At 44.3% G+C, this 20,405-nt stretch overlaps 1 protein-coding gene across 2 annotated transcripts in view; it reads left to right on the top strand.

The window, feature by feature from the left end:
• LOC8029846 (glutamine-dependent NAD(+) synthetase) overlaps positions 1 to 20,364 on the top strand; it is a 30,448-nt gene extending 10,084 nt beyond the window's left edge. For both annotated transcript variants that reach the window (XM_029966777.4, XM_029966778.4), the window contains 8 exons: positions 1,843 to 1,994; positions 6,671 to 6,839; positions 7,719 to 7,961; positions 8,873 to 9,004; positions 9,777 to 9,846; positions 9,936 to 10,064; positions 13,573 to 13,749; positions 18,491 to 20,364. In XM_029966777.4, coding sequence (XP_029822637.2) covers positions 1,843 to 1,994; positions 6,671 to 6,839; positions 7,719 to 7,961; positions 8,873 to 9,004; positions 9,777 to 9,846; positions 9,936 to 10,064; positions 13,573 to 13,749; positions 18,491 to 18,835 — 1,417 coding nt within the window. In that variant the 3' untranslated portion in view covers positions 18,836 to 20,364. The remainder of the gene's footprint in view (positions 1 to 1,842; positions 1,995 to 6,670; positions 6,840 to 7,718; positions 7,962 to 8,872; positions 9,005 to 9,776; positions 9,847 to 9,935; positions 10,065 to 13,572; positions 13,750 to 18,490) is intronic.
• The last annotated feature ends 41 nt before the right edge of the window (positions 20,365 to 20,405 follow it).

The raw sequence follows: 20,405 nt of genomic DNA on the forward strand, positions 1-20,405 counted from the left end.
ATTTCTCAGCTTTTGCCCTGCCTGCAGATAACTGTCTGACCAATAATACGCTGCAAGTGTTGCTAGAGCCTTAGTTGTAGGACATGGACAGCCTTTATGTATGTTCCACTGCAACCGTTTTTGAACAAGTAGATTTCAGTTCAACTAATCCAGCACAATGAAGGTGAAAACAGGTGGGACTACTGCCCAACTCTGGTATTAATATGTTCATAGGCATATGGAGACAAAACTAATAGGGATGTGTGAATAGTAATTTTTTAGTCCAAATAGAATACAAAACAAACAGCTTCTTTGTTTGAATAATTTAGAATCAAATCGAATAATTTCGAAGCGAATAGTTGGTGACTGTCAATACCATCATGGTTAAGAATCTTTGGGACTACCAGGAAATAAAAAGACAAACACAACAAGGTCTGAAAGGTTCTCTACCATGATCGTTCACCAGCTTGCCTGCACAATTGCTCTTATTTCAGTAAAGTCATGTCTCATTAATATGAACACTTCCGTTGCCCAGAAAAATTGCCATAATGTGAGTCCATATTAGTGAATCAAGGTCAAGGCCTCAAATAAAGAGCAAGAAAGGTGGCCACAAAAGACTTATTCTGGCTTATTCGGGAAAAAAAATTGCCACGACTCTTTAGCATGGACACTTTGCCGCTGTCTATTAGAAACGCGATCCGCAATAGATTCAAGCGAGTAAACTTGTTGCTCCTATTTTTATTGCTACTTGTGTTCCAGCCTCGGTTGGTGAACTGATTTGAAGTATGCATACTCGTTTGCAAGTATGGCCTCAGGGTGCCAGCCATCTTGCACAGTTGGGGTGCGCTTGGGCGCATCATAATCCGATAATGACACCTTAGCAAGGCGTCATAATCGAATTATGGTGCGCCCAAGCGCACCCCAACTCGACAACATTGGCAGCGCCCCGAGGTCGTACTTGCAAACATGTATAGAGCACGCTGTTTTCTTTGTTTTCTTTTTAATGCAAAAGCATTAACTGTCCCCTAGAATGGAGCCGGCGGCATCTGTAACTGCGTAAAAATGAAACGTAAAAACCCATAACCGCGAAAAATGGCACCTAAATTGGCTGCGACGCGTCATTCAGATGCTTTGTCACGGAAGCCCGCGGGTGCACTCAAGGTCACAGCGGACGTGCTTGAGAAATAAAACACAAAGAAAGGCACAGCAACGCAATGCTTCGTCACGGAGGCTGTCGTGGAGCCAGCAAGGTTTGCCGCTCCTGCGCAGTGGAGGAGCGTGATGTCACCGCCGCAGTGCCATGCGCAACAGGAAGACGTGCACCGCTGCACTTCCTGCCTCTGCTTCGGCTGCCTCTGCTCCTCTCGACACCAAGAATGCTTTCACATTCACAACTCGTAAAAAATGCTTAAACGTGCTCGGAATCATTTTTTTTTTTAGTTTGATTTAACTTGTTTTGCAGCATTTCAAACTTCGAAATGCTTCAAAAATACTTCAAAATTGTCGAATAGCCCTATTCGATTCAAACTTAGAGTCAAATATGGCATTATTCAATATTTGAAAGTTTAGAATGTTGACACTACCCGAAAAATGAAGCATTCCTGACAACGCCGTAATATTTACATTAGTTAGAAATTATAAGAACCAATAGACTCTCCCAAACAATGTTTTTGGTTCACGATTAGTAGTGCCCCAAAGTCGCCTTAAGCGTCAATTCTGCTTTTTCTTTTTCTTCCACTTGTGGAACCGTCGACGTCCATCAGCTGTACGTGCTTTCCTCCGTGCATCCCTGGCAATTAGCTTTTCATGTATTTTGTTGCGTCCCGAGTTTAACACTGTACGACGCCACCTTTGCTCGTGCAGCCTAGGCCCAGCTTGTTGGATGTGGGATTACCTTAGGCGGAGCGGCCAGGGCGGGTTCTTCCTGCCCCTGAGTGGAGGGGTGGACAGCGCCAGCGTGGCCACCCTGGTCTTCTCCATGTGCAGGCTCGTCTGCTCTTCTGTTCGAGAGGGGGGTGAGGAGGAGTTACTCGTGCTTTGGCTGTAGAGTTTATTTTAATCAAAACCTTTCCAAACTCGAGCCTCTCATGGATAATTGAATAGTCCTTGGTTTCTCTGGTTGATTTGTGAATGATTTGTCACATCATTCATTGTAATTTAAAGGGACACTGACACCCCCTAAATTTTTTTTTTCATATTTTGCCAGGCGCTTCATTATGGTGTCGGAGGACTACCCAATTAATATTTTGCAACAGCGTAGCGTATTTTTTTAATAAAGCCAAAAGACGCAACTGCTCGAAACCGAAACCGAAACCCGACGGAGGTCGGAAAAGTGGAGAGAAGAGAGTGGAGTGGCGGAAGTCACGTGGCTACACCCGACCGTGCGTTTTTTGTCTTTTTTTTCCTCCTTTTTGGTAGCAGACGACAGGACATGCGGCGTGCGATGCGGCGTGCGGGAACTGTTCGCCGTGAGTTATGTTTGTTCCGCTCGTTGTTCTGTACTCCAAGATGAGCTGTTTTGTACATTGAGAAGTTGGAGATGAGTAGTGAGTGCCCGTGGTGAATTTCCATGATCGGCTCCGAAAAGAATACACCCAAGATGTTGCGTGAAGAGCTGGCTCACATGTCCTGCGTCCGAAAAAAAAAGAGGCATTGTGCGACAGCGTTTCCGAAAGATCAATGGGATCGGGACCAATGGCTGGCTGCAATTCCTGTAGAACATATACGGACACCTCGGAAAGCGGACGTTACCTGATTTATATGCTCCTCGCATTTTGTGGAAAGTGATTACATTGAGTTCGCAGGTGTCAAAAAGGAAATCCCATACCATTTAATTCAGCGAAGTGTCGTCCACAACATGTGTTTGTTATTTTTTTGTTTGTTTCTTCAGTGATAATTGTAAAAAGAAAGATATGTAAACATCAAAAAATTAAAAAAAAAAAAAAGTTTTACGGGGGATCGAACCCGGTTCTACCGCGTGTGAAGCGGACGTCTTTCCTACTGAGCTACAGGGGCAACTCTTCACTGCGGGATCTCTTTTCTTAGTAATAATTCAGCCGGTAAACTGTAAGTTGGAAAGTTAGCTGCCGATTTTCCTCTAGCAAAAGCACTCCCGGGTCGAAGTCGGGAAGCACCACGCATTGGCGACATTCGCACCTAGTAAAGAAATCGTACGCGTGCATATTCAACTCGAAGTAGACACGTCGTGTTTGACGTTTGCGCGAGCGATGTCTTCAGCCACGAGAAGGGAGCGACGGCTCGGCAACGTCTTCGTGCAAATCGGCTTGGTGGTCGGGCGTGTCGTACGGGATGAATACCAATTCTTTTGATCAGTCCCAAATTTCTCTTTTAAAGGTAGACATAATTCGCCGGTACCGCGAACGACAGTTCTGAAATAGAGGTCCCACGCCCGTCGTCCGCTGCCACCGCCGTCCCCGCGAGTCCCACGATACGCGAAAAGACGAACGCACAGAATGCTTCCGGTTGTCTGTGGAACTTTTTTTTCAATCAACGTATTTGCAGCTTCTTAGAAGCCACAAAAAATTGGTTTCATATTTTTTTCTATTTTTAATATTGAGTGTGTGCCTTCAGTGACCTACGACTTTGATTAAATTTGGTGGTCGCATCGATACCTTAGAAAACGGCCCGTGACCGCGGAAAAGAGAGTGAGCGAGACTCGAACTGGCCAGTTCTTGATCGGCGGTTTTCGGGCGGAAAGAAACCGAATTTCGAGCCGCAAATTCTGTTCTGGGTAGTTGAGCTCTCATATGTCACGTACAAATCAAAACCTCGGCGAGCATAAATACCCTGTCAGTGTCCCTTTAATAATAATAATAATAATTATCTTTATTCATATTTTGTATACATCGAAATCACTACATATCGCATCTGGATCCTTAGCCAGCAAGGCTAGTTCTGGATCCATACAAATGTACCAATATAAGGCATGCGGTTCGGTCCCGGCCTTGTGCCTTACAAATAAAATGTAGGTTTTACAACATTTCCAAATAATGCTTTTTTACAGTCAGTGCAAATGTTTTACTTTCTTTTATGTTTGTGCTTAATGAGTTCCAAATTTTTGTACCTACATACTGTATTAGACGTTGACCATAAGTATTGCTATAGGGCGGAGTATTGAAGTTATTTATGAGAACATTCCTCGTGACTCTACCTGATTGTACAAATATACGTGATGGGAGTGGTATACATTATTTATTACAATATTATGCACCAGTATTACAGTTCTATAGTCTCTTAACACATGAAATGGCATTATTTGTTGTTTTTGAAATAAGGGAGCTGAATGGGCGTTGTAACTTGCATATTCTAGTATTCTCAATGCCCGCTTTTGCAGCGTTACTATCGGCTGTAGATAGCTTTGGTATGTAAAACCCCACGATACTACACAATATTGTAAGTGACTATGGAAAATACTGTAATAAATCAATCTTAAAGTTTTCGAATTAATGTATTGTCTGGCTGTAAACCGAATAGCCCAGTTTTTTACATAATGTTTCGATGTGCGGTTTCCAGTTGAAACAAGAGTCAAGAATCACTCCTAAATATTTAATATGTTCTACCTTTTGAATGGACTTATTACCTATTTGTATATTTTGCGACTCTGTTGGAGTGACCTTATGTGGGGAAGCGAACACTATATAATTTGTTTTTTGGTAGTTTAAAGTTAACTTATTATTCAAAAACCAACTCTCCATCTGTTTAAGGTTTTGATTAATCTCCCCCTCCAGTTCACCCCAGGAGTTACCAGATGCCAGCAATACTGTGTCGTCCGCATACATTGTTACGTTTAATTTTCCAACTGCTTTAGGCAAGTCATTTATATAGAGAGAGAAAAGAATCGGCCCCAGCACAGATCCTTGTGGTACTCCTGTGAGCACCATTTCATTTGTAGAGTATTGATCTCCGATGTTGACTTGTTGCGAGCGCGACGACAAATAACTCTTGAAAAGGAGCGGGGAAACACACTGCTGTGTTTGTGTGCTCCTTCTAGTCCTCAATTCTTTTTTTGTGCTGTTTCTTACTTAGGGATTTAATTAATCACTGCTTTCTAAGGCAAAAAAAAAAAAAGTTTTTTTGAAATTGTGCTTTTGAAGATTGACAAACGCTTATCATCTTGTCCTGGAGTTATTCCAAGAAATGAGTCTCTTTTATCGTGAAATATTGACTTGTAAACATAGCGAAATAGGTGTGTGCATGTTTTCGTTTCGCTGTTATTTCAAATTGGATTACTATTTACATACCTCACTATTTTATGGAGCCATACCTCCAGTTTCACACATCCAATCTTAATTTTTCTTCTCTGGTATGTGTGTTTGTGAGGTACTCCGTAAGGGATATAAATATGTTGAATATGGCATCAGGTGTTCTTTTAGGTGCTTCTTACAGCTACTTTATACAATAATTTCAAAACTGGAAAGTTCAAGTGTCATCAAAAGCTTAAATCATCCTAAAGCTTTCATTTATACCTTATCGGATCTCACGGATTTTTCAGTTTATTTATTTTCTATTATTAGTATGTTTTTATGTAGTATGTTTATTTCCTAACTTCAGTATTTCAGTTTGTCTTAATCCTCCCAGAAATCTTTGCAAATGACATTTCTAATACAGTAAACTTTCATTAATTTGACCTCGACCGGACCTTGAAATTTGGTCGAATGATCCGAAGGATCGAATTAGAAAAAGACAGAAAAACGGTTAAAATTAAACTTCCTTTTATTGTCCAAAGTACTCATGGGCGGTCTGCTGTCGTCTGCACCTAAAACGTGTGTCCAAATGTATGCTCCGGAGAGCAACGTAGCTAAACGGCACGTCCCCAAAAAAATTGCGCGCTACAAAAAAAAGAAAAAGAAGGCTTTACGAGTTGACTTTGGTGCACCGGGCAGCCAGACCATCCATGACAAAGAAAAATAACACAAAAAAAAAAAAAAAACAGTTTGCGCTTTTTGGCGCGCAAGATAGATCGTACACGATGCTACAAGTGCTTTGAGAGCGTGCACTGTCTCTTTGTCCGACCACGTGCTATGTTCTTCATGGTACTCCACGCCAGATAGTTGCGCTGGCTTGTGTCATTCGCTACGGTCCATCTCAACAGCGTAGAGGAGCAGGCGCCTATTTGCACACATTCGGCTTTGCAGCAAAGGGCCCGTGTTTCGCCGTACGTTGGTGGTTTTCTGCCGTGGTGCCGTGCAACGTGAGCCTGCGCGCATTCGCTCGGGACGAATTATCCGACGCGGAGTCTTCCCGAGTTCGAACTATCAAACTTTTCCTTCCATAGAAATGTATGGGCACTCGCCGGGACTTTTGAACGCGATCGAATTAAAGGAAAAGTCTAATTAACCGAGGTCGAACTAATGAAAGTTAACTGTATTAATGAAAGTAATTAGGCCATGTCAAAACCAAGTACAAATTTGTAGTCCCATTGTGAAGGTAGATGAGCTATGTAAAGATTTGGACAACAAGTCGTAAAAAAGCTCCTGAAGCAGTGTCGCCTCACGTAAAGCTAAGAGGGGGCAACCTGGAAAAGTGCAGTCACTCGATAGTTGTTGTGCTCGGCAGCGATAGAGAGTCTGACCGCCGCTCGGTGCCTTTTCACGGCAACTTTACGGGTGGTTCAAGGGGCAGCTCTCGGCCGTAGCGGCGCAGTGCACGGCGCGTTGTGCCCGATTTGCAGATGCAGAAGTGTTGCAAGACGTCCGGCGCATTGTGGGGGACCCCGACTATGTGCCGAGGGAGCCGAGAGACCTGTGCAACCGGGTGCTGGTCACCTGCTACATGGGCACCGAGAATTCCTCGCGGGAGACCAGGGCGCTAGCAAAGGACTTGGCCAATCAGGTTGGAAGGTGTGTGACTTGCGATCTCGTCTCTTCCGTTGATGGTGCGGTTGGGCTGGCTCGAGCGGGTTGTTTAAACTGCCTTCAGTTCTTTTGGGTGCCGGAACTGTGTTTCTTGGCCATCTGCTATGCTGTTTCCCCATACTGGTGTGATTAGCCAGTAGGAATAAGTTTTCAAAATTTTTGGCGGGGACAGTTACGTAGGTTAGGAAAGTTTTCGTGGTTGGACGTTCTATTAAGCCCGTTGTTTGGAAGCGTAAACAGCAATCTCACAGGCGTTCAAGTTTGCTTGGTGAGAGGATGGAACCATGAGACGTTGGGGGCTTCGATTGGCCTTAATTTGCTCTGCCCTCCTCGAACCAGTTTTCTTACGAAAATAGAATCTTTGTTTTGTAGATTTGACCCAAGTGCAGTAGTCGTTCGCATGGTTATATTTATCCCAAATGCATTCCTAACAGTGGTGACCTTGTACAGAATTGCAATGTGTGCATTCCAAGAAACCTCGAATGAAAGTCACGAATGTTCATGGCACTTTTTCGTCATTAATTAAGAGCTTTGCACATTTTTTTTTTAAACTGCTGTGTATAAATTGTTAGAATACATAGTAGTTTTTGGCAGTGAAGTACCAACTGCATTGGTGCAGATGCCTTTTTGTTTTGTTTATTTGTAGCTTTTTTGTACTTACATTTTTACTGGACGTGTTTTCACCTGTGTTTGCCCTTCTGCTTGGGCAAACGCATGCTATTTGGCATGCGCCGTGTTTAAACGAGTGAAAATAAACTGTCCCTAAGTTAGCGACGGTACTTCTCTAGCCACACTTGAAGAATGTGCAGTACCATCGATCTCGCATTTCTGTGTACCGTAGCACGCTTTCTCTCACTTTTGCAGCTACCACACAACCATCGCCATCGACGCGGCCGTGGCTGCCATCATCGGCATCTTCTCGGCACTCACCGGCCGAGTTCCCCAGTTCCGTTCCCTAGGCGGAGGCTCTAGGGAAGACCTGGCGTTGCAAAACGTGCAGGCTCGGCTGCGGATGGTCTTGGCTTACCTGCTGGCCCAGCTCATACTCTGGGTCAGAGAACGACCGGGAGGGCTGCTCGTGCTCTCGACGGGCAACGTGGACGAAGGGTGCGCCAACATGGCCGCACACGGCCCTTTCTATGTAGTCTCTTCGACCCCTATGGGTCTTGTTTTTAAAGAGGACGGGCAGGTTCTGGGTTGCTAGATGGCACCATAGTCAACATGGCGGCCTGCAGCCCTTTTGTCCCGTCTAGATCTTGTTTATAAAGACGACGTGCGAACCTCGAGTCGCTGGACATTGGCAGACCGCCGAGACCTGGTGCTGCTGTTCCGCTTCGAGACTGGTGTTTCTGGTCTAAGCACAGGCTGTCCTTGTTTTCAAATCTGTCTTCGCCTTTTTGGTTTTGCTTTCACTCACGAGAATTACGGGAGTCTAAGTGAATGAGAAACATAGAATTTTTTATGCTGTAAATTATTTTTTGTACAGATGTCGTTAAGTGGCAGTGTATTTGGTGGGATTTTTCTGTTGACCGAAAAACCAGGGAAAAACTGTAAACCTAGACTTCTCTCCTTAGGTGAAGAAGTCATTAGAAATAGGAACATGTCCTCGCATTTAGCTGCAGAGACGACATCCCTGGTTCTAAAAGTGTGTCGAGCTATTGTCGTGATCTGTTCATTGTATGTGAAGAGAAGTGCTAAAGCTTTTTAGCCCAAGGTTCTGCAGAACCAAAAACATCCCCTTATGTGTACGTTACTGAAAGCTGATAGGACGCTAGCGAAGCATGCAAAACTGACAGCAAAGGCAAGTAACTTTTAGCCGAGAATACATTTTGCTCTCGCACAGAAAAAGGAAAAGCATGCATTCTTTTTTCTTTTAACTGCACGTGCACACAATTAGTGCACATCTTCAATGAGCACCGCACAAACGTCTTTGATGTCGATCCAGCCAAATGTTGAAGATCTCTTTTTTTTTTTGTGTGTATGTGGACGCAGCACTGAAGGTGTCTTTCCTGCTGCAGGCTGCGGGGCTACCTGACAAAGTATGACTGCTCAAGCGGAGACATCAATCCCATAGGAGGCATTAGCAAAGTGGACCTCAAGCGCTTCCTCAGATATGCGTGCAACACCTTCAAGCTGTCCGCTCTGAACGAGTGAGCATCTTTGTTTATGGCCGAATGTATGCATAACCGCTAGGTCTAATCATTAGACCTGTCATGTGCTTTACAGGAGCATGAACCCTTTTATTCTGTTTTATTAAATGCTGCTTAAACATAGTCACTGATGAGCACCGGAGAAACTCAGAAAAATTTGACTCGTGGACAAAAGAAGCTTTTAGCTGTTCCGTTGCTGGCTCGTGCTGCCAGTGTTCATTGTGGCCAGGCGCCTGGGCTGGCAATGCTCGATGCATGCTGTGCTCTGGACATTGTTCCTGTTCCTAGTTCAGTGGTGATTACATGTGCTGTACAGTCAAACCCACTTAATATATAGCGAACCCGGGAATAGAGAAATTTTTGATGTGTTAGTAATTGTTTGTCCCCTTATGTAGTGGGCAGTTTGTAAAATTAAAACTCAATATCGCTTCATGGCCTCTTCATGTTTTGTTCTTTGCAAGATAATAACATTGCTCACCTGAAAAAATAAAAAAAGAAAAAAGAAAATTAATTGTAGTATATCTAGTAACTGCAAATAGAACCCATTTGGCAGTTTCTGGTTGACCTAAAAGAGTAAAAGGAGAAACCTTTTTCTACTGCCTTTTTTTCATTAACATGGTGTTTTGGTGTAAATTTTTCCTGAACTTTAAAAGCGAGCCACTTTACTTTACTTTTTAAGCAATGTTTTTTTTGTTTTTTTTCTTGCATCATTTATTTTTGGGCATCTTGCCATGATGTGCCTCTAACTGATCATTTTTGTTACCTTTGGCAGCATCCTAAAGATGACACCGACGGCAGAACTGACACCGCTGAGGAATGGAGAGACGGTGCAGTCTGACGAGGTAATGCAACCCCTCTAGCCGCCCGGTCCCTGGGCGCAGTCGGCGGCCGAAAGAGTGTGCCGAGCGTTTGTCCGTTGTACCCTGCACAGGCCGACATGGGCATGACTTACGAGGAACTGAGCACTTACGGACGTCTCCGCAAGCAGCTTGGCTGCGGGCCTTACTCAATGTTCTGCAAGCTGGTGCATCAGTGGAAGAACCAATTCGCACCGTGTCAGGTAGCGTTACCTCCTGTTTATATTTAGTTTTCTTGTTCTGGCTAACTGGGCACTTTAATAGCAGATGCTGAATTACTCTGCATCACCTCGAGTTGGCTTTTTATATAGTGCAACGTTGGCTTCGCTGCATAACTCCTAGTTGGCTTTTCTGCATGACCCTTGGTTGGGTGCCACCAGATAACTTTACCAGGTTATCTTTGGCGCATACAATTTTTTTGTTGTGCTGGCAGTTTGAGAGTTCAGTAACAAATGCTGAACCTCCGTTGAATTGCCTTTTGTAAATCACCTCAAGTTGGCTTTGTCAGATTGCACTAGGTCTGCTTCACTTCATGACCTCCTGTAGTTGACTTTGCTACATAACCCTTAGTTGGTTCCACTGTATAACTTGACCAATTTCGCTTCACGACATGCAATGTTTTCTTGTGCAGGCTAAATGGAGAGTTCACTAACAAATGCTGAATCTTGCTTAAATTTTTTTTTTTATCGCCTCAAGTTGGCTTTGTCACATTGCACGAGGTTTGCTTCACTGCCTCACCTCCTATAGTTCTTTGCAACATCGCCCTTTGTCGATTTCACTGTATAACTTGACCAAGTTAGCTTCACCACATCAGTGATGTGATTGCTGCGCCAATTGCGCCAAACTGCGCCAAGGGGCTAACCCTGCTACATCCTGCTACATTTTGCCAAAATATGGGTAATCTGCACTAAGCCTGCGCCAAAGGATCAATTTTGGTCGCCTTTGAAAACCGAAGCTAAACTGAGTACCGTAATTGAGCACACATGAGCTAGGTGGTGCAAGCAATCGTTCATCCGGTCTTGCATGGTTTTTCCCGCCGTCTCTGGTCTCGAGTCTTTTTGAAAAAAAAAAAATTCAATGATAGACGTGGGCGTGTGCGGATGCTCATGCTGATTTCACAGCATAACCATGCCGTCATGCTGTGAAACGAAACCATGCTTTTGCGCGGCGGGGGTTACTTTATGGGCTGAAGCACTCGCTCCTAAAAGCAACGGCCGTGGACAAACTATATTTGGTCCCTGCCTGCCAGTCACCATGGTCGCGCAACGTCGGATGTTGCTGTCCCCACGTTACTGCAGTTATGGCACTTTCTAAACTGAAACGTAAGCACTGCCGCACATGCATCAATAATCTTGTTCTTGTTTAATACGCTACTCCAAACATCCCTTTAGCTCAAAGACTGTTGTGTCGAAGTATTGATTACCTAGTTTTCTCTCGGTGTTTCTTTAGAGACGTACCCTGGTACGTGAAACAAATCAGCCGCGAAAGAAAGTTAGTGAAGAGAAGTGAGCTAAAGCAAAGAAGGCAATGTCCGCATGCTGAACCTGCACAGCGCGCTTATTTGTCTCCAATTCAGTTGTTGCACAAAGTGCTCCAAGAATTTTTTGACCTTGGCTCGCAATGTCTTGCACTAATGCGCTCAGTTTTTTTTTTTTTTTTTTTTTTTTGTGTTTAGTTTTATCTCGCCTGGCGGCCTGATAGGCCCTTGCGGCTGGACTGTTTTTTTGTTCTTGTTTTTGTCGGATATTGGACAGTTATATTTTGCATACATTTTTGGGAATTAGTTGGAAACGGAGCGGAGTGGCATAGTTTCGATCGAACAGCCATCTCCGCTCACGCGACAATTTCGCATTGCACGGCAGTAGTTACGTGTTTCATCAGTTAAAGACTGCGTCCATTTATTATATTACTAGTCAGCCTAATGATGTGATATTTACTACTAAGCTGGTCATTTTCAAATAAATTTTAATATGTGCCGTTTGGTCCGATGTATTTGTATTATTTAACTGAAGCATTGCGAAATGTGTCATGTCATTGGCATTTCAGTTACATGTTGAAAGACTCCCAGGAGGTCCATCTTGACAATAATTGGTTGATTGCGGCGAGCAATGTGTCCTTCGTTTGTTCACCACTTGAAATGAATATCTTTTTTTTTTCTTCTAAAAATATGTGCTCCAAAAGCCACTTTCGCTGCTCCGAACCACTGTTTTAGCTGCTCCAAAATCCAGTTTTGCTGCTCCAAAACTCTGTTTTGGCTGCTCCAGAACGTGCTCCAAAACGGCTAAAGCCAATCACATCACTGCCACATGCAATGCTTTCCTGTGCTGGTTCTAGCCGCGTCCCACTGGAGCAAAGGACAGCAACAAACGACAGCAACACACGACAACGAGCGACAAATGACGCTGACAGACAGCCTGTTTGTTGGAGTCCGCTGTCCCACCTGGAGGATACAACACAGAACACGGGGACAATGAAACTTGATTCCTAGTGGGACTGAAGTTGTGAACAAAACACTTCAAAATACACAGACAAACAGTCTGGGGATGCAGTTTTCATGTTTCACTCTTTGGGCAGAGAACGTGCAGACAAACACGGTGAAAGTGGAGACGATTACTTTAATTCTTAATTAAAGCTTCCGCTAGTCTTCATTTGCCATTGGCGACTTTCCGTAAACCGTCGTGACAATCGACCCCAAACTTTTTCTGGCTTAGAATTCCCAAATCATTCATTATTTGGGTCGTTTGAGGCATTCGAGTGGAGCACCACAGAATTTCACGCCGATTTCGAGGACGTTTATATCCAAATGATCGAAGGCAGGCGTTTTTTGGAGGGACATGAAAAAACGGGATGACAAGTCTCTTGCCTGCCGGAATTGCTTGCTGGAACGTCGTGTCCTACTTCGTGGCGAGCGGTTTTACTTTGGTCAGATCTCGAACGTCGGTGTATCCATCCTGATGCAGGGGCATAGATCTTGGCTTCTTGAAGCACCACCTCGCACCAGGTTTTCACGAGCAAAACCAGCCTCAGCAAATTCCCTTTCGCAACACGACCGCCAACAAGCAAGCCGTGACCACTACGAACAATCAAGGGACGGGACCTGCGAAAACAATCAGTGGCCGCCAAGCACTTCTCTGAAGGTCGAGTGGCGGAGCGAGCTACGGGAGAAATGGGAGGAAGTTTAGAAGGGTGGGAAGCGAGGCAACAGAGGGTACAAGCAGGCAAGGAGGATAAGTTTGTCTCCGAGAGATGTTCCTCAGTGAAACTGCATGCTGCGCTTCAAGTCCAAGGACAAACAAGAACTTGTCCATCGTCAATCGTTTGTCGGCGCTTGTTGGCGTTTGTCGGGAGTGTTGGTCGTTACAGTGGGACAGCATCAGCGACACGAAACGTTTCGGTGTCGCCGGGCAAAAATCTGTGTCTGTCGCTCTAGTGGGACAAAGTTATTTGTAGTTGGGGAGGCAAATGCCGAATATCTCTTGAATAGCCTTCACTAGATCACATCAGATTGGCTTTGTCACATTGCACCAAGTTTGTTATGCTGCATATCCCCTCTAGCTGGCTTTGCCACATAACCTGTAGTTGATTTCACCGCTTGACTTCACCGATGCATGCAGTGTTTTTTTAGTGTTTTTCTCGCGGTCTCGTTTTACACAGTGGACACATTTCTTGCACTTGCTATGACAGTAACTCTCCGGTTCTGGCTTGGTGCAGGTTGCAGAAAAGGTGAAGCACTTCTTCCGCAGCTACTCCATCAACCGCCACAAGATGACTGTGATCACCCCCTCGTACCACGCGGAGTCGTACAGCCCCGATGACAACCGCTTCGATCACCGTCCCTTCCTCTACAATCCGCTCTGGATCTGGCAGTTCACCGCGATCGATGCCCAGGTGACAGACTGCTCTTTGAATTAGTGAAGCGTCAACTCTTGTCACACACTCCACCATATTTTTTGTTCTATAAGTCGCACCCACCTCTAAAGGGCCGTTTTCAGAAAAAAAGTTGGTGTACAGTAAACTCTCAATTGAGCGAACTTCAAGGGACCCCAGGGAAATAGTTCACTTAACTGAAAGTTCACTAAACTGAATATATTCGCTGGAATATGGAACAGCATAGGGCTGTTCCATTTTCCATAGGCTGTTCCATGACATCAAATCAGAAATGTGAAATGGAATTTATGGAGTCATGTGCATCAATATATACGAAGTGCATGGCAGTTAGGTTGCTGCCTTTCTAGGGTGACCATATTCCTCACAGTAGAAAACTGGACATCAAGGGAAAGGGGGGGGGGGGGGGGGGGGGGGAAGCGGAAGGAGGAAGGAAGGGGGAGTGCAAAGCGAGACGGGAAGAAAAAGCTCTGTTACTATTCAGTTCACCGTGCAAGTGCACACTTTTCTGGGGCTTTTCTTCGAGCAGTTGAGTACACGAGCATCGTTCTTACCCGTTCTCCAAAAGCTAAGCATGCCAAATTTAATAATATAAAAAAGTTCCTGTGCACACTTGTGTTTGTGTGAACAAAACTTATTGGCAAGTGGAGCCACAGAAAAAGCTAAAAATCATACTCTGCTAGAGATAACATTTTTTTACTATATTCCTTTTAACATATTGTCGCGAGTAAGCATTTGTTTTTCTTTCAATTGCGTGGTAATGATTTTGTAAGTTTCAACAAAAACTGGACATTTTACTTTATTCAGACAAAATGTCGGGACGGCCGGTAGGAAGCTCTAAAACGGGACTGTCCCGGCTAAAACGGGACATCTGGTCACCCTATTCACTCATTTTCATTTGCACTGGCGCTCTTAAAGCAGAACTCCGCCAACTTTTTGGTAGACTTCGATTTGGCTGGAAATTTGCAAACCGCATCATAACCCTTTCTCAAATGATAACCAAAATATTTTATAAATCCGTGCAGTTATTGAATTTTCAAGTTACGCTGGCCGCGAGGGTTCCAGGGGGCGACCCTCTACTGGCAACAATGAAAAATCCCTACTTTTCCCTACCCGCGTACGTCATGGATGTACAGGCGGATGAGCGACTCTGGCAGCCGCCAAGTCGCTTTTCGGGCGCCAGCCATCGAGATAATTTTTTCGCAGCTTCAAGGTTGAAAGTTTCTTTGCAGTGGGTAGCAATCTGTGCTCCGCGATAGATTGTAGAAACAGTGCTAAGAAAAAGCTTCTTTTTTAAACTTGTTTTCGTGGGCAAAAAAAAAATATGCATTCCCCGGCAGCAATGGAGGCCAGCCACGTCAAGGTGCTTTTGCGCGAGCTGTGTGCCGAAAGAACTAGTGTCACGTGAAACACTCTCACTTATGCTCGGAATCTGTATAGCCACGTGCTGCGAGTTGAGTATCCTTCAGCAGCTGGAACAGCTTCAAAAGTGCAAGCGCAAACTCAAGCTGGCTGTGACCACTGTGACCACTACGACATCTGTCCAAGGAAGGGCGCTAATAATATTGACAAAAATAGTACACAGTCTAGCACTATAGTCGACATTTTGCACAGTCACATTTGTTATTCACAATTGGCTCAGTGATTTTTTAAATTTTTTTATAAACTCTATTCTTGTTTCGGACATTAAATCTAGCTCGGGCTATTCTCGGGGTTCCACTCACGCGGCCGATATCTTGGAGACGAGAAGTTGAAGATGAGAAGTCTGAATTTAGACATGGCTTTTGACATAATGCTATTCCTGTCTGCAATTGCAGAGGTTTATGGAGCAGGTGTTGAGCTCCATCAATATGTGATGGATCCTTTGCCTGGTTTGTCAAATGGATGGCATGCAATATTCTCTGCAGAAGAAGTGATGAAAACGTCTTGAATTTATTCTATTGCGGAGAAATTTCATATAGGGCTGAAAAGTTTTGTATAAACCATGAAAATATTAATGTCGTTGAGGGGAGGCGTGCACACTTACAGCTGATGAAAACTGTGCTAAACCAAACCTTAATTTTTAAAAAATCTTATGCAGAATTATTCCCTTTCCATGTGCTCTCGTTGATGGGTGTTTGAACGCGTTGCATTCTACTCCAAAAGAGAAAAAAAACTTTAAAATAAAAAAAAAAATGGGTACACATTTTTTTAGTAACTTTTGTTAACATATTTTGAATTAAAAGTTTTATTATTTCTTTCTGCACCTTACACGCTATTATATCTTCAAGCAAATATTCTTTATTTGAAGATGAACAGTGTATTTGTGTACTTTATACGCATTCCATTGCACCTTGATGTTTGGCTTGGTGGTTGCAGAGTTCTTTTAATTGTCATCTTAACACAATCTTCATGACCAGTAACCTGCCATCTGATCTACACGAATGCAGTTCATTCCATTCTATACATTTCATTGTTTACGAGAATCACAGCCTACATGTGTTGGGTCCCATCCCAGCACGCACACGTTCGTTGCTTTGGAAGGCGAGCAATGTACGCGCCACACGCACGAATGCCGAAAATGGCATCGACCAGAAGCGCTTTTCAGAAATGGTCTATAGATCTTTTGGTAAATTACTTAAGCACCAAGGAGCATATCCATACCACAAGAGTAGTTACACGTACTGGCGCCTGCAACAGTAACTTTTCTAAAGAAAATCTACAAGAAATGGCACGTTCCTTTGGGTTGTACGAGCATGTGGGGCATGCTCGTACCCACATTCCGAGCATTTTTCGTGCTGCTTTGGCAATTTGTCAAAAAATGTATTGCTTGACTCTTCGACCTTTCTTTGCCAGCCATCTTCTAATAAAAAGAGAATGGATTTACTAGCGAGCCGCGGCTTGAGTGTACAGAGTTGCAAAAACGGTTTGATCAAAATTCCAATTGCTCCCGTTTTTATTATTATTATTTATTCTTTACTTTCTCGTAGTTTAGCACATAGGCCAAGGGCATACTCTGTGCAAATAGAGATTATGATCAACTTCAGATACCACGAACGCCCAAGTTTTCTCGCTGTTAGACACGAGAAAGGCGGGCGCGAGCGTACCCGATTGCCGGCCGCGCACCTCACTGTCCACCGGCGACGTCACGCTTGGGTGGCAGGGAAAACTGGGGAAAAATTAGGGAGAACGATGTTTCAGTTTCGGCAGCAAACAAAATATCACTTTTTTTTTAATTAACTAGAGTGAATCTGGGAGAACGAGATAGCATTTCGGATTCGGGAAGCCATCCACATTCAGGTGCTGCCTTTGGATTAGGTAGCTCAAAAAATCGGCAAAGTTCGCCTTTAAAGCACATGAAGTAACAAAGCTGTCCAGAGAGTCTTATGTTTTTTTGCACTTCCTCTGGCACAGCTTGTTTTGGTGCCGTGACGAAGCCATACCGCAACGGCATCATTCACTGGCTCAAAATATCCCGTGCAGAGTCGTTTCCTGCTAAGATTGAACGCAGTTTCTCCTTCAGGCTTCGACTTTTGTTCCCTATCATTGACAACATCGACGGTGGAATCCCATAGTCCTTCGCAACGTCCGCTTGCCTTTGACCGTTGTTCAGACGCTGAAGGATTTTGAGCTTGTCTGATAGAGACAACTCCTTCCGTTTTGTCGTACTCATTACGAAGGTGGGCGCTCAAACTGCCATCCTGCTGTTGTTACCCAAAACTAAGATGGCCGAATGGAATTGATGACTAAGAAAAAACACACACCATATGGTTGGTTCTTGTCTACAGCACCGCTGCTTTGCCTCGGCAACGCTGTAAACGCCAGCAATGTTACGCTGCCGCTGCTGCAGACGCGGCGTCGGCTACGCCTGCACTGCAGGGCACAAAGCTTCGTTGAACTGATTGCAAACATAATCCTGGGTCCATTGATCAAGTTCGCTGAACTGAAATATTCGCTATTCCGAAATTCGTTTAACTGCAACAGTTTTGCATAGAGTGCATAGGAAAACCGCCGGGGATTTTTCGAAGTTCGCTATTCTGAGATATTTGTTAAACCGACATTCACTCAAGTGAGAGCTTATTGCATAAGTTGCACCTATATATGCAGAATGTTCCCAGTGGATCTTGCACTGTAAAACGAGTTGGGAAAATCGTTGTCTTCACATAGGAAGCTCAAACTTTCATGGAATGCACATTGAGGTGGTGCGTTTCCTTGTGAAATTTCAAAGCAGAGTTCTCTTCCTGTAAAAAAACGAGAACAAACTTTCTCAAGTCAACGGCGGGCACGTTTGGAGACGACCCAGTTGGCAATGAAGGTAACTTAAGGCTTTGCTCCCAATAATAGGCCCTCCTGTGCATAGGAAAAAAGCAGGATATTCTAGGCTTTATTTTTTCTCTGAAACCCACTCATGAAATTTGGGCGTAACAAATACAGTGCAATCCACTTGTAACGACACCACATATATAACAATGTCCTGCTTGTAACGATCAGTTTCTAGAGTTTTTGAACTAGAAACGAATCAGTTAGAAAGATTGAATTTTCGGGTTTTCTCATTGTTATAGGTGGATTGCACTGTACTACCTAAAGACACCTCTGTGAAAAGTTTTAATGCACTCCATTCATTATTTATATAAATTTTTATTATATTTTCGATCTGTACACCCTAGTTCGTAACATTCCCCTACCGACTGTGGCACCTCGAAAGACTCTGCTTTTACTTTCGCCGTGTCCTTGCCCTAACCGGGTTCTGCCGTCCGCACCACAGGTGAAGCTCATGGAGGTGCAGAGGGACACAAAGTCCACGAGTTCCGCCGCTCCAGCATCCTGGAAGCCTGATTCCAAGTTTCTGCCAGCTAGGGAAGAACCTAGGGACACCAAGGAGACCCATCCGGCACCCGGGGACAAACTAGGGAGCATGTCGTCCCTTTGTGGGGATTTGGGCATCTATGTGTCCGACGGATCCTGGAACAGCCCCTCGTCACTCACTTTCCCGTCATTCCCCGAACTCGGCGGAAACGTCGCCAAGTTCGGGCAACATTTGGCTACAAAGTGTTCCGGCAGCACAGCATTGGGTACAAGTGACGTGAATTCTAGAGTTTGGCTGCTTTGATGGGGAAGAGAACTTTACTGGTCTCTTTTTAGTTCTTTTATCGCATCCCCAGCGTTGCATTTTACCTGGATATGTGTCGAGCCAAGCCGAGCAGTTGAAACACTGGCATTTAACTCCTTGTACTCAGTTCTTTCTCCAGTGTTGCGTTTTCCCTGAAGAAAACATACAGAGCCAAACCAAGCTGAGTCAAGCAGCCAAAAAACTGGTGTTTGAACTCTGGTTTGCCCTTGCTTCTATATATTTTTCGTCACTCTGAAAGCTTGCATTGAATTCTCATTATGGGCGACCTTGGTGTCGACGGGAACTCTGTGACGCAACTCAAAATATTTTCGGATCATGTTGTGTTTTTGATCTCGACGTACGAGGAAATGTGACGCGAGTGGGCAAACTCGTAGCAGGTAGCCACGAGTTTGGCACGTCGCCATATACCCAGTGCCCTCATAATAGGTATTCCAATTCTGACAGTTTTTCAAGCTCCTTTTTTAGCATAGGTAGTCCGCAAACACGAGACTATCATTCGTAACCCAAGGCACTCATTTCGGCGTAGTCTTTAATCCTATGCGGAGCGAAAGTTCATCTGCTTCTTGAGCAGGGATTGCATCGACGTCAGAACACCGAGCTCCGATTGGAAGGATAGGGAGTAGATCTCAGGGTGGCTAGCATAGGGTTCTCCCCACCGTCCCTCCATCGGAGCCAATTAGAGTTTAACGTTCCGACATCAATGCAACCTCTGCAAAAGAAGCAGACGAACTTGCACTCCGCATAATCACCGACGGGCTGAGAACAGGGCATCTTTTGAACGCCTGGCCACGCAGCTTAAGAAGCCAAAGCATCGTCGAAGGAAGCCTGCACTGGAGGTGGAGCAACCAAAGCTCCTCCCCGACATTCTCATAGCAGTTGACGAGCTAACTTTAATCCCATCTACTTGTATTTTATTTAGACTCAAAAACTACTTAAAGCAACGTCTGTATTTGAAACCATCTTGCCACACTGCACCTGCTTCCACGGGTATCGAGTCAAGAGTAGATTTTTTTTTGTTTCATCCGCTATGTTGTGAAGACGTGCTGAAAGTGACATTGGGATACTGCCATGCTAGTCTTGAAGTGCTCAGACATGTTTTGCTTGCAGTGTACGCTGCAATGAGCAGCATTCATTTCACAGGCAATAAGATTTCTTCGAACAAAGCCACGGTATGCCCGCAGATGCAGTACTTTGTATTGCATCTGCGGGCTCCAAATTTGGTTCCAGTTTGCTGTAGCAAATTGGAAAGTATAGGCTCGTTGACAGAGTTGCGTCGACTGTGTTGTTCCGTGCAGTGCAGTTGCCTCGTCGTCAGGGTTGCCATAGCAGCAGCTCCACGCAAGCAGTCTTGACGCAACTGTGTTATAGGTACCAACAAAGTCTGCGGTCTTTAGAGGTATTTTGTTTCAGTATTCTTTTATGCTTTTTTACACTACTTTGTGTCCAAACTGTGGCATAACTGCCAAATGGAACAATGAACGAGTTCTTCAAATAAAGTTTGTTTATTATGCATGTCATCTCTGGTAAACGTTAAAAAAAAAAAAAAAAA

The sequence above is a fragment of the Ixodes scapularis genome, unplaced genomic scaffold (genome assembly GCF_016920785.2).
Source record: "Ixodes scapularis isolate PalLabHiFi unplaced genomic scaffold, ASM1692078v2 PGA_scaffold4__175_contigs__length_147842914, whole genome shotgun sequence".
In the NCBI taxonomy this organism is placed as follows: domain Eukaryota; kingdom Metazoa; phylum Arthropoda; class Arachnida; order Ixodida; family Ixodidae; genus Ixodes; species Ixodes scapularis.